General features: G+C 36.5%; 1 protein-coding gene across 5 annotated transcripts in view; it reads left to right on the plus strand.

Moving 5' to 3' along the window:
• LOC109412921 (poly(U)-binding-splicing factor half pint) overlaps positions 1-15,001 on the plus strand; it is a 25,959-nt gene continuing 10,958 nt past the window's right edge. Inside the window, exons 1-4 of one of the 5 annotated variants that reach the window (XM_062861334.1) lie at positions 558-697; positions 1,101-1,239; positions 10,468-11,184; positions 11,804-12,053. Coding sequence is in view for 1 of the 5 variants with exons in the window: in XM_019686568.3 (XP_019542113.1) it covers positions 137-157; positions 439-697 (280 nt within the window). In the remaining 4 variants the exon portion in view is untranslated. Of the gene's footprint in view, positions 158-438; positions 698-1,100; positions 1,240-10,467; positions 12,054-15,001 lie in introns of those variants that run through there. The other 4 variants (XM_062861335.1, XM_019686568.3, XM_029860931.2 and 1 more) reach the window with 4 other exon arrangements.

The raw sequence follows: 15,001 nt of genomic DNA on the forward strand, positions 1-15,001 counted from the left end.
AGCATTCGAAAATGCAGCTGTCATCTTTGTAAGTGGAAAATTTTTCACCGAAACGGCAGCGTTTTCGTGTTGGCTATAAATTCCTTAAAAAAGCGTTTAAAATCTGTGCTAAAGTGAACAAAATTGCTCTCAGATTATGAACGGAGCTGCAGTGATGGTAAGTGCGATATTTTCGAAACGGCGGAAGTGTTTTTTTCGACGAAACAACGATTTTCAATGTTGGTCTTTGCGGAGCACCTACCTTGAAAAATCAATCATGGCGGATGTTGAGTGCTCCCCGTTTTGTCTTCAGCTCCCTTCCCAGCGGCTTTCCTCTGCAGTTCACGCCCGATGCGTGAAACACTTTTTGTTTACTTTAAGGAATGGAACCTTACCTTCTGTTCTGTTAGTGATTTTTTTTTGCATAAAACTAATGATTTTTACGTTCTTTTTTCATAGGGTGGTAATAACGATTACGCCAACAGTGGTGGTAGCAGCGGTATCAATGAGTCGTCTCCGGTACGGGACGAGTATAGAAAGGATGGCTCGGAGGAACCCTCACCATCGAAATCGTCTAGCTCGTCGAAACGGGACAAGGATCGGGATCGCGAAAGCCGAGGACGCGATCGTGACCGTGAGCGAGACCGCGACCGGGAAAGTCGCGATCGCAGCAGGGACAGAGAGCGCCGCGAACGACGTGATCGGGATCGCGACCGTGGTGAGTAGAATATTTGTATTTGTTGGCAAATGTGTACTCGGAAGAAATCCCTGTGCAGGACACTCACGTTGAAAGCAGTAGTGTTGCAATAGAGTTGTTAGATAGTTTTTTTTCTGTAAAGTGTCTCTGCACAAGGTTCTACCGGTAGTCTCAGATTATTTCGCTTGTAACCATTGGCATTCCGTATGGTTGATCCGTTTATTGTACCGTTTACTCTTGTTTGTTTTATAGGACCAACCTAGTAAATGAGCGAGCCAAGCCGTTTAGACATTCATACCCTTTCTTATCTACCATCCACAGCTTTTACATTTTTTCCCTCTTGGTCTCTTATTTTCCCCACATAGTTTTCGGTTTGGTTCCGTTTCTCACTAATTCTTCGCGGTTTTCTGCTCTTCTTGCTCAGATTTTGCAGACTCCGACACAGAAACGTACATTTCTCCTCTACCACAACTATATCCGCCACTGGCAAGCGCTGTATGAGTGAGAAAGTAACAATTGATAAAGAAAGTGTCCTACGCAAACGAACGCTAACGATGACAGAGGTGACTTTCTCTAATCTTCTTTTATCTCTTATATATATTCCATTTATTTATGATAACTTTTTGCTACGATGAAGGACGAGTGCCGCTGATGAGTTATTTTTATTGCATTTAGATTATACCCTGGGTTGAAACTATTGTACAATCCACAAAAAAACACAGAGGAGAACATAGATATTTTGCAGAAAAAATGTTTTAATTGTGGAGGTATTAGGATTAGTATTCCATGAACACAGAACAAATGACTGTGAACTAGAAGGCAATAATCAGCCAAATAAAACACTATTTCAGGATTAACTGATGGACCAAAACCAATCATGATCAGCAATATTTTTGCTGAATTTCAGCAAAACGTTGCTGATCAACTGTCAAAACTGCTGGATGGTTCAGCATGTTGAAAAATAATTGCTGATACTCATAATTCGTATTGCTGAATGCAAACAAAACAAAAAATCAGCAATGTTTGCTGAATATCAGCCAAAAAAACATATTTTTGAAGTTTTGTTAGAATGAAAACAAAAAAGAACGGGATCAATCGGTGTCGTAATCGCTTGCTTTTTAATAGGAAGAATTTGGACACATTACTAACATTAACATTACTAACTAGCAGACCCAATGTGGCTAGCCACTTCGATTCTTTCTTTTCAAGGCAATCCTAGAAACTTTCGGAAGGAAAATATCCAGAAGCTTCCTACCGTTCTTCTTCTTCTTCTTCTTGGCGTAACGTCCTCATTGGGACAAAGCCTGCTTCTCAGCTTAGTGTTCTATGAGCACTTCCACAGTTATTAACTGAGAGCTTCCTCTGTCAATGACCATTTTGCATGCGTATATCGTGTGGCAGGCACGAAGATACTCTATGCCCAAGGAAGTCAAGGAAATTTCCTTTACGAAAAGATCCTGGACCGACCGGGAATCGAACCCGTCACCCTCAGCATGGTCATGCTGAATACCCGTGCGTTTACCGCCTCGGCTATATGGGCCTACCGTGGGGTGCCCTAATTTCGTGCGGGCCCAAACTTCGTTAACTTCTGACATCTGAGAGCATTATTATCTAATTAACAGCGGAATCATCCAAAATTAGCTATAACCTCAAAACTGCATTTGATCTCAATACAATTCACAAAAAAAGAAATGAAAAATTTGATTTATGTGAAAGATTGAAAAATAAATTGCAAATGTATACAAATAGCAGATGCCATATTCAGAGATACGAGAAAATCAACACTCACAGAAGTGAACAAATATTTCGATCTCTATCAAAGGTAAATATTCCAATTTATGTTTGATTATTTCAATTCAATATGTTTTATTATGATACGCAATAAAATTACTTAAAAATGTTATTTTCTTATTTTGTTTCAACATTTTTGTTGTTGGCGAAATTAGGAACCCACAATTTGTATGGGTCCCTAATTTCGTGCACTCTTTTACATAACTTTGTTTTAGAGATTCATGTGTACACAAATGGCTACAAAGCCATCGCTCGATTCGTTTATTAATAATAGTTCTAATAACTATTTTAATTGATTTAAAATTAGCTAGGGACTGCTCATAAACTACGTAGAAAAAAAATAACAATTATAAATGTGAGAATACTAAGTAAGCTCGGGATGATTATATATACCCCAACATTGAGAGTAGTAGCTTACAGCCGCTAGTTTCATTCAAACAAATTATTGCCGTAAGCTTTATTGCCAGAACACAAATAAGGAAGACGACACTTTACTAGAACTAACCTCCCGACGAATGTGCCTATTAATGACACATAATAGAAAAGTAAAAAGCTACAATTAAAAAAAGAACTAATTCACATTACTGACCATCAGTAAAGTTAGTGAACATTTAATTCAACTAGCAAACAATATATTGTTTTATTAAGATTTTGATTAAAGTGCAAAACAAACATAAAAAATAATAACCCTTAAAACTACAGAAGGATTTTGGAAATCTTAATGTAAACATCCGGGACGAACATGAGAAACAGCAAATATTCACTAATAGTTCGTCACAGACATCGATTTTATCTACACGTTATGGTTTCATTGGTATTGTACGAGTTTGCTACGTTTTGAAAATAAACATATTTAGGCGAATTCTACCGTCTTTTAAAAGTGAGCGAAATTTGGACCCATTTTGAACGAAATTTGGAACCCGTGCACGAAATTTGGCATTTTTAAACAAATTAAAAACTAATGCTGTAACTATCTTGTATAATGTGAAGTTGCCTAATTTATATTTTTCTTGGGAGCTACAATACCAGCACTAAATATTATCGAAGAAATTAATCTGATATACTTTATGGTAAAATTTCAGTCGTTTATCAAACTTTGAAAATTCTTAAGTGCACGAAATATGGCACCTCACGGTACCCCAACATTAAGAGTAGTAGCTTACAGCCGCTAGTTTCATTCAAACAAATTATTGCCGTAAGCTTTATTGCCAGAACACAAATTAGGAAGACGACACTTTACTAGAACTAACCTCCCGACGAATGTGCCTATTAATGACACATAATAGAAAAGTAAAAAGCTACAATTAAAAAAAGAACTAATTCACATTACTGACCATCAGTAAAGTTAGTGAACATTTGATTCAAATAGCAAACAATATATTGTTTTATTAAGATTTCAATAAAAGAGCAAAACAAACATAAAAAATAATAACCCTTAAAACTACAGAAGGATTTTGGAAATCTTAATGTAAACATCCGGGACGAACATAAGAAACAGCAAATATTCACTAATAGTTCGTCACAGACATCGATTTTATCCACACGTTATGGTTTCATTGGTATTGTACGAGTTTGCTACGTTTTGAAAATAAACATATTTAGGCGAATTCTACCGTCTTTTAAAAGTTAGCGAAATTTGGACCCATTTTGAACGAAATTTGGAACCCGTGCACGAAATTTGGCATTTTTAAACAAATCAAAACTAATGCTGTAACTATCTTGTATAATGTGAAGTTGCCTAATTTATATTTTTCTTGGGAGCTACAATACCAGCACTAAATATTATCGAAGAAATTAATCTGATATACTTTATGGTAAAATTTCAGTCGTTTATCAAACTTTGAAAATTCTTAAGTGCACGAAATATGGGCACCTCACGGTATCAATGCAAATGTGAAACATTTCGGGTGTCCTACGTTAGGCGGAAACACGAAAGGCGGAATCACGAAAGGCGCAAATACAAAAGGCGGAATCAATGAAAGGCGGAAAGGCACAAAAGGCATAATCACGAAAGGCGGAATCACAAAAGGCAGAATCACATAAGGCTAATTAAAATTTGGCGGACTTTTTGAACCAGCAGAGCAAACGGCCGGCCGTTTGCTCTGCTGGTTCAAAAAGTCCGCCAAATTTTAATTAGCCTTATGTGATTTTAACATTCGTGACATTATAAGAAGAGGTTGCCTAGTTGGCATAGTTTAGAAAAAATACCTCCAACTGTCAACCCACTTCTTTATCTATTTCGGAGCCTATGAACAGAATTGACCCTTTTCCTCTATGAAAGTGAAAATTGACTGTTGCGCTGAATATTATACACCACGCTGCCGTTGTAATGTTACCAAACGCGCATTTGCACTAAATTCCACGTGACAAATCCTCATGAAAATAACAGACACATTTAAGTAAACGCCGCAAATTTATTTCCCATAATAACAATGTAAAAGGGAAGGCAAAAACGCAACTGTTCCTTCCCTCAGGGATTGGCAACGTGTGCTTTGGAGCAAAATCGCTAATTAATAGGATGTCCAGCTTCTGAAATACTTGCTGGAAAGCCAAAATGTGTGTTGCGGGTGATGCTGGGTCATTCGGCCGAATGGTCATCAGGACGAATTGCAATTTAACAATAACGAAACTGGAAAACGAACTATTTTGGTGTTGTCCAAAAGAAGGAAAAATTTATGATTTGGATATCAGTAGTTTCAGCGCCAAAACCATGTTAGCAATGGTACTAGAAAGAACAGCCTATGTTTAAAAGAAGGGAAAATTCATGGATTAAATTACCAGTAGATTCGATATTAATAATGTTATTCAGCTGGTCATTTGAACAAGCAATCCTCTTCATATTTGCAACGTGATTCAATTGATTGATTTAGTTTCAGTTTGACCGAACCATGTTTCAAAGTGATTGAATAGTCGACGTTAGCGCTATTGACAATTACGGTTTATCGACCCACTGGGATGGCGAATCGGTGTATTGTGTGGAAAACATGTATTCATGTATTCCTTAACAAGATATTTTAAGTCGAAAGTCGTGTTAGAATTCTGCCAATAAATTGCAATTACACATTGCTTACACAAAGATACTTTATGCTCAAAGAAGTTGAGGACATTTCCAACCAGAAAATTTTCTGAACTATATTATCGACAATTGAACCCAGATATATTCAGCATCGTCCTGCTTCATAAGGAAGATTCAGCCTTCCAGGAAGGTAGCAGCCATAAATTTCTATAAAATAAACTGTTTCAGGTGCTTTGCAATTTCCCTAGAATTCTATGCGGATACGACCTGTTCAAATCAAATGTCAGATTTGAATGCTTAATCCGAATGCTAATTTCTTATTACTTGGCAGAGTTGAGTCAACTAAGAATTTAGTACAACGAACATGTCTGAAACGTGACACACTAAATAATTTGAATGTCTTAATAAAAAAAGCATAGAATTACGATGGTTTATTACTGATTCCGCCTTTTTGAAACTTCGCCTTACGTTATTTTCCGCCTTTCGTTACACTTTTAAGGTGGTCTGCCTTTCGAATTTCCGCCTTTCGTGATTCCGCCTTTCGCGTTTCCGCCTTTTGATAGGCTCCCAAAATTTCAGTCGTTTATCAAACTTTGAAAATTCTTAAGTGCACGAAATATGGGCACCTCACGGTATCAATGCAAATGTGAAACATTTCATTCAACATTGGGCATTTTGTTTAGAAGCACCTAAAGGTACTATTATGTATCGAACCTGGGTTCATGAATGACTGCTGCAGGGTTCTAATCCATGGAGTGAAATAAACTTCTAGAACATTTTACAGCATTGATACGGCAGTTACATTGCTTCACCAATCCTATGCAATCAATACAATGATGCAGCCAATGCATCAATGCAACAATGTTGCGATGCATCAATGCAGCGATTCACTAATGCAACGATGAAACAATGCAATAAATGGTTTAGGTGTCGTAATGTGTAAAACATTTCAAAGCGTGGCGGAAGGATAGACAGACAACTCTGGAATTTTATTTTTACATGACGCCTCTCATAGACCAATTTCTTCAGCTCCTCCGCTTAGGCGTTAAACTAGGTTCAACACTATGGGTAAACCAGGCTTGCATTTTAAGCGAAGTTAAAGAAATCGCAGCCTAATTTTATTGATTTATCGAAAGTATGGATTTACAATTTGAAAAAACTCAACATTTCCGAAGTAGAAAGGCTTAGTTGATGGATCCTTAGAAATTCTTCTGGGATTCCTTTCGGGATTCCTATATAAATTTATGTGGGTATTTCTCCAGGGTTTCGTTCAACGATTTCTCATGGGATTCCTCTGGGACAGGGGCTCTTAAACTTGTCCCTCTTAATACCCACATTGGATTGCAATGGAGTCTGGTAAGTCATCAATACGTGTTTAAAAAACATATGAGTCATTTCAGAAAATATGATAATAATTTTCAAATAGGTAAGCATATTTTATCACTGACATTATTTTATGTGTGTCAAAAATGTACAATTAAAAATTGTGATCAGCTTGCGTTACGTAACGCTTATAATTGGGATATTTGAAATATATTTTTAAATTTACAACGTAAATTAAGTGAAGATAAGGTGAATAAAGTGAAAATAAGGTTGAAATGCCCAAGCAATCAGTCTTAGCAGTCTTTTTGTCTTAAGAATTTTTGAGATAAATTGGCATTTTACGATTAAAGAGAACATAAAAAAATACAAAAGCTTCAGACATTTAGTGTTAATTTAATACTTAAAATGACTTAAAATATACACTTAACCCTCGAGCGATCGCGTTGTTGTATTTTGTACAACACGTTATAAAAATCTTGCTTTTTGTGTTCAGCATCAGCGTGGTGCTGGCGGTAGTGGCCAACCGCGCGAGTTACGGAAGGGTAAAAATTAAGAACTGCCTTCAAATGAAGGCACTTACACATCAAGTTTTTTGAATTTCTATTACTGATGGGTGCTCTGCTCAGATAAGTCCTTTGTAAAATTTAATGCCATGCTTGATACATTCCTGTTTTAGCTGTATTTTATTGAAGTCACTTATTCAGTTGTTCTAATTTTAATAAAGGGTTATATCACCTTTTCAACAATGTTTTATCAAAGTTAAGCTTTACTGAAGTTTGGTAAAATTATCAAACGTTCGGTAGCTTCTTAGGAACACATGGATTTTTTTTTATCAGAATCTTAAGCTTTCTGAAAGTTCTAGATTCAAATTCAAAAATTTCAACGCGCAGGCAGAAGCTTTAATATATTCCAAACTAAGACTCGTAATATAAAAGTTTGTATAGAATTAAGGAGAAACCTCATTGAATAACATATAGGGTACGTGTTTCATCATTAATCTCACGCTCCCATATTCATCCTATTCGAAAACAAGCGATTACGGCACCGATTGATTTCGTTCTTTTTGTTTTCATGGGTGCTCACTTCTAACAAAAAATACAAAAATAAGAAACAAAACAAATAGCGCTTATATCCTTTGTTTTTCGTAGGATGAAAATGGGAGCTACATGCTTAAGAAGGGAACTAATGCCCTATCTGCCAATTCAACAAGCGCGTATTTTTAGATTACTTGAAGAGTGCTAACATAAGTTAAGGATGATATTTATTTCAGAATCGGTGAAACCGCCGCGATCCACCAAAAAGTCAGCCCGCGACCTACCAGTGGATCGCGACCCATAGTTTGAGAATCGCTGCTTTAGGATATTCAAAAAGACTCATTCTGGGGTTCTTTCATGGATTATTCCGAGATTTTTTTAAGGATTCTTACATTGATTTCTCCTGGACTCCTATGTCAATTCCTCTGGGTCCTTCTGTAAAGATTCCATCAATGATTTCTCCAGAGATTGCAGTTTATCTTTTATTTTGTGATTTTCAACGCTTATGCAAGTTTTTCAAACACAAGGAATTCTGTCGGAATTCTATAACTGATTCTTCCTGGGTTATTTTTGAGGATTTCCCCCAAGATTTCAGTTCAGTGTTTCGTGTGAATTCCGCTCAGGATTCTTTTATTGATTTTTTCCGAGATTCCTTCTGGCATTTGTTCAGGTATTCCTCCAAGGTTCATTAGCCGTTGTGTGGCCAGCAAAAAAGAAACATCCGTAGAATGCCGTCAGGGTACCCGGATACCCACGAAATTGAAATGATCAAATCTTCGTGAAATTCCCATCGATTAAAAAAATGTCTCAACTCAGAAACTCATTATCTATCAGTATAATATTGGGTAGGATCGGCTCGATCACAGTAAGTTTTGTTTTTATACAATACAATGTACAGGCTTTTCGGTAAGTTAGTAGCAATATCGGTATCAATTATCATAAAACTGCTTCAGCACGTACTGCACCCACTCGCATAACAATCCCATTTGTAAAAAGTAGGGATTGAAACGTATTTCGGTCAGCTCGAAACTTCCACAGATAGCTTTGCACCTCAATATGTACATAACTGTGAACAATATTACGTTTACCAAAAAAAGCTGAGTTTCAGTTTTGTGTTACAGGGTACACAAATCCATGATGGGACTGTATTGCGGGTACTTTCAATATGGGAGGTCATGGTTAGGATTTTTTTCCGCATATTGATGTAGGGGGATTAGGGGCATAATGGACACCCTAAGCAAATGAGTACGATAGGCCTGTATAACAGAGTAAAACTTAACATATTATCAGTTGTCTTACAACTTTAACTTGTTTCCTACGTCTTTCAATCATTTACAGGAGGTAGAATGTGTTTATTGTGAAGAAATAATGAATTGTAAACCGTGTGTTTTTCAGGGCTGGCAGGAAAGGTACGGGGCGAAATTGACACCCATCGGGGCATAATGGACACCCCTGCATATTTTATGCTAATTCTTTGATTACATCGGCCAGTTAAGTAATTTGCCTATGGAGATCAATACCACAGATATAATACTCCATCTTAGACAAGTTTACATAACATCAAAGTTAATTAAATAAACTTTAGACTAAAATAATCGGATTGATTTTTTTCAAACTCTCTAAAACGCCTAACAGTATGCAATGTGCGTACATCCATTCGTAATTGCCAGAGTTCATTTCGCCCCGAATCGACTACAACATTAAAATTGCTATTTTGAGTAAATTCTGATCAAAAATAAAATACTTCATCCATTGCTAAATCTTCGTATACATGTAGATAAAGTAACAATTCATTTGTTTTTATGGTGGACACACCCAAACACTTGTAATACTTTATTTGATGCTGCTTCGAAATTATAAGAATTTCACCATATGAAAAACATATTTCAATTTCAATGATATTAAATGACACTTTTGTAAAATAGAACCATGACTTGTTCCTTCACACTTATGCATTGAAAGTTTTACATAAAAGTCAACGGTTTCGGAAAAAGCATGGGTGTCCATTTCGCCCCAGGTGTCCATTATGCCCCTAATACCCCTATGTTTGAATTGAATGAACAAATGAATAAAAATAAAAAAAAAACGGTGGAAAATTGACAATATGATCATTTCAGTTTCGTGGGTACCTGGATACCCACCTGAGTAGTAGTGGGTACCCTGCCGGCTACATAAGAGTTAAGGGATTCCTTCCGGGATTTCTCCTGAATTCTTTCTGAGATTTTTCCAGCGATTCCTCTTGGATTTCGCACAGGATTCCGAATTCCTTCTAAAATTATTTTAATTAATTTGCCAGGAATCCTTTCGTAATTCCTTGAGGAACTCTTTCCTAGATTTCTCCTATTTAGTTTTTTTTTTCAGAATAGAGAGAATAGATTCTTGTATAGATTGAAATTTGAGTATTGATAGAAAATTTTATTGAACATTGAAATTGTGAGGCACCTTGGGCCCTAACGGGTTGACTCTATACATTTATTTACAACGATTCTGCCTTGAAAATAACTCATTAGTGCACCACATCCGATCATCCTTCTTTTCCAAAAAGTTAATTGAAATACCTAAAATAATGTTACTCATACCAATGATATGTATTTTCCTTCTTTTTCTTTTTATGTTTATACTTTCAGAGTTTGAAAAAAATGGTATGTCCACGTCAGGGTTTTAGAGCGCACTCGCGGCGCATTATTTTCTGAAACACTGATCAGCGATAGCCTATACGATGGGGTTCCGTTCATTTTTTTTGCTCTCCACGAGGGGAACTTCCATGTCTGCCATCTTGCTCACTGCAGTGCCAAATGCAAGTGATAATTTATTTTTGAAAATGGAATTAGATCATGACTTATTATTGTGGACAACTACAAATAATGTATCTCAATTCTACATATCTTGTTTTTAATTGATTTTAAGCTTTCCCTGAAAACATGAAGAAATAATGGAATTTTGTTTTTCCAACACACTACTTTATTTCACCCGCCTCAAGCTCCTCATGATTCACGAGTCATATAAACCACACTGGTACTGCACAAATCGTCGACTGAAAGCGTGGCCGCAACTAACCATGCTTCTTCAAGGGAAACACCGTAACTACGTAACAAATTTGGTGGAGCAGCTGATTGAACAAGTCGGAAGGCGAATAATGTTCTTTTCTTTCTTTTTTTTTCTTTTCCCCAAAAATATCGTTTGAAACACCAAGTTACAAAACCGTGAATATAACCAACCGGCGTGAATGTGATATATCCTCCGACGATATGCTGGCTTGCCAAAACTACGGACTCAAACGTATAATGTTCCTTAATTTGCTATCAAAACGTACACTGAAGGAATCCTTGATTATTTCACAAGGTGTTTGTATTTCTTTCTTTTGTGTTTTCCGTATTTTCAGCCTTCTCTCTGTGTCTCGTCTTTCCCTTCTTGCACGGGTGCACGAAGAAGAGACCTGCTGGGGTTGTCTGTTGCAAACAAGTTGAATTCTTTCCATCAAATCATACCGGAAAGATACCCATATTATCAAGAACACATCTAACAACACTTCTACCCATCCGTGGATCAAGAGAAGCTGCAAGATGATACAGAACAGCATCGGCCCGTTGTTCAGTCTTCGATTTTCTCTTTTTATCTCTCTTTGTCTATTTTTCTCTCTCTCTCTTTGTGTCTTGTTTTGTTCTCTATTTTTTTCTATTTCATTCCAATCAACATGCCCATTTTGTGTCATCACATCCAAGTGCATTTGTCCGACTACGCCCATGTTTCCACATTGTCTCTCAACCGTCTCTTTCATTCCACTATGATCGATGGTAATGAAATGAAGTGAATCAATCTCCAGGTTATCAGCACTAACTACACACTCCTCGCTCATCTCTATCGCCATTCATTGAAAATCGAAAATATAAAAAAAAAAAATCAGTCACCAAAGCTCTCAATTAATCCATTTTATTTTTCTATTTATTTTTTATTTATTTTCAGGATCTCTATTTCTCTCGCATATTTTTCTGTTCTCGTTTTCGTTCTTTTTATCTCTTGAAATTACCAATCCCTGAAAAAAAATGACACGAAACATTGATTGCTCCCCTGCCTCTTCTGCGAGATCATTTCCAACTGAGCATTAACCTACTACTACACTGCCACAAGTCCTCCACAGTAGCGAAGTGTGAAATGAACTCATAATCTCATAATGATGATGATGATGATGAAGATGGGGGAACACGCCGAAAAGGTTAGCTTGCATTTCTACTCAAAAATAACTACTGATTTCTCCATTTTATTTTCGGATTCTTTCGTCTCAGATATCCTTCTCTTCCAAACAGCAGCTCGGCGCAATATATATATTTTTTTGAACAGTTATATTTGGAATTTGTTGGTAATACAATTTTGTTTCGCTACATTTCCTCAAAAGCATTAGAAATCATTCCACTGGAACAGAGCTGATTTCCACCTTGGAATAAGACTGTTCAATTGAGGGTTTTCTTAACAAATATGCTAGAAGAGGTATTTTTTTTTATTTTTACCTTGTATAGAGAAGTTGATATTTGTGGAGCGGACCTGGTGTGATGGTTAGAACATTTGACTATCACGCCGAGGACCTGGAATCGAATCCCACTCCCGACAAAATTGCAAAATGTGAGTTCTTCCTTCGGAAGGGAAGTAAAGTGTGGGTCCCGAGATAAACTAGCCTATGGCTGAAAATCTCGTTAATACAGATAAAAAAAATAAAAGTTGATATTTAATTGCATCAACTCGGAACGAAAGTATAATAGGTCTCTTTTGACGTTTAAATTTATGTGCCCTTGGTTGCGATTGATTGCGTCATAGTGATCTGCATTGCGATTGAAATTTGTATTGCATTTTATTTACAAACATTGCATTTTTCTCACAAGGAGTTGGAATTGTTCTTCGCGGGACGGGGCAAGATGGGTCACTTAAGGATCAGGCTGGTTACTAGTGTGGGTCATCGAAACCGTTTTCTCAGATCAAAGCTGTTTTGGTTCCGTTTCGGGTCCTGAGTATCTGTGCAAAATTTGAGCACGATCGGTTGCGTCTACACTTTGCGCATCGCAAGTGAAAATTGTATGGGATTTTGTATGGGAAAACATACTTTTTTGCATTTAAGTCATAAGTTGAAAAAGTTTGAAACTTTCTAACCGATACAGTAAAATGATAGCCTAGGAAGTTCTGAAAAACTTTGTTGAAGACCGCAAAGGGATCCGATGCTTGTGAAAAAAGTTATAAACAACGAACCGCATGCATGTGTTTATGTTTTAACATGTAAAGGAATAACAATAGCAACAAAATCATGCTGTTTCGCCAAGCAATGTTATCGCTATAATTTTTTTCATACGCATCAGATCACTTCGCGGTCTTCGACAAAGTTTTTCAGGACACCCTAGGCTATGTTTTCACTTTATCGGTTACACGGTTTTAGAAAAATTCGAGCTTGTTATGAGAGAAATGCAAAAAAGTGTGTTTTCCCATGTAAAACCCCATACAAACTTCAAACGCGATGCGCAAAACGTAGACATAACCGATCGTGCCCAAATTTTGCACACTCATTTGGGTCCTGAAATGGGATCAAAAAAGCTTTGATCTGATGGGATACCATTGATTTTTTCATTTTTCCATATAAACGATGACCCACTCTACTGGTTACACACTAAGATTCAGATGTTCCAGCTCAGTAATTTTTTCACTGAGTTCAGTATTTTTCCATCTTTTTACTGAGTTTTCAACAGCAGATTTATTTCGGTACACTCGGTAATCGTATTTACCGTTCACCAGTAACGATATTTACCGTGCTTCAGTAACTTTTGACAGTTTGTGAGATGAGCTCGGTAACTCATTTACAGAATATCCGCAAAATAAATAACCGAGCGTACCGAGTTAAATCTGCTGTTGAGAACTCAGTAAAAAGATGGGAAAAATACCGAGCTGATCTTAGTGTGTACCTAACAAAATTATCAACATAATCAAAACATAAGTAACTGCGCTCAAAAATGACACTGACTCATCTTGCCCCACCCTCCCTAATCAAAGACGTTGGAAATTTGCCGAAATTCTTTGTCGAAGACCGCAAAGCGAGTGGAAAGATTAACGGAGTTACTCTGAGTTGCCCTGAACAGTTGCCTTGCTGCCCTGCAGCGCAGTGTAGGAAATATGTTTTAAGAACGTGATTTAAGTCACACCCATATATACTTGGTGAAATAAAAGTGTTTTAATGTGGCAGCATGTTACATTCACTTTTGTTACGATACTTCACTAACATTTGATATTTTTTGTATGATTGACCAAAAATGAGCGGTGAATGGCGACCTCACGGTGTATACTACAGGTCGTCTGATAATGTTTAACATTTAACATGTAAAGGATAGAAATCCTAAATATAGAGATATGCAATCGAACAGCGGGAACTGTCACAGCGTGTGCCAAATGAACAATTTATCGTTTGTAGGGATGTTTCGCTTAAGGCGAAACTAGAAGCATTTCCTCACTTTTTGGTTTTTGATTTTTTATTAAATAACGAAGCAATATTTTCAAAATCGGTTTTCGTGCACATGTAGAGTATGGATCAAGGTATCTTCTGATTTTTTTTTGTAGTGGAAAATGTTTTTCGTTTTTGCAGAAACCATTTTTGAACAAAATTTCACGAAAAAATGGTTTCTGCAAAAATGGAAAACATTTTCCACCTAAAAAAAATATCAGAAAATACCTTGATCTACACTATACATGTGCACGAAAACCGATTTTGAAAATATTGCTTCGTTATTTAATAAAAAATCAAAAACCGAAAAAATGAGAAAATGCTTCCAGTTTCGCCTTAAACGGTATTATAAATAAAAGTTTGTAATTACAAGAAATTGACGGCATAAGCTAATTAAGTGAAAAGAATATAATTAATTAATTGTGCTTTCAAAAGCTTATGCTAAGGAAGCTAAGCTTGTTTCGATTTTCATCTTTGATTTTGACCAAAAAAATCTTAATTACCTATAGTCGTTCTCAAAGAATTCTAAAGATCCAGGGAAGAACGCGATGAAGTACAGGGGATAGACAAAATGATCGGGACGGGCAAAATTTTCACTTTTCAAAAAATGTTCAACTAGCTGTAACTTTTCGAAAAATGCATCAATTATTCTCAAATTTTCACTGTAAGTTGATCAATTAGTTGTGTAT

The sequence above is a fragment of the Aedes albopictus genome, chromosome 3 (genome assembly GCF_035046485.1).
Source record: "Aedes albopictus strain Foshan chromosome 3, AalbF5, whole genome shotgun sequence".
Lineage (NCBI taxonomy): Eukaryota > Metazoa > Arthropoda > Insecta > Diptera > Culicidae > Aedes > Aedes albopictus.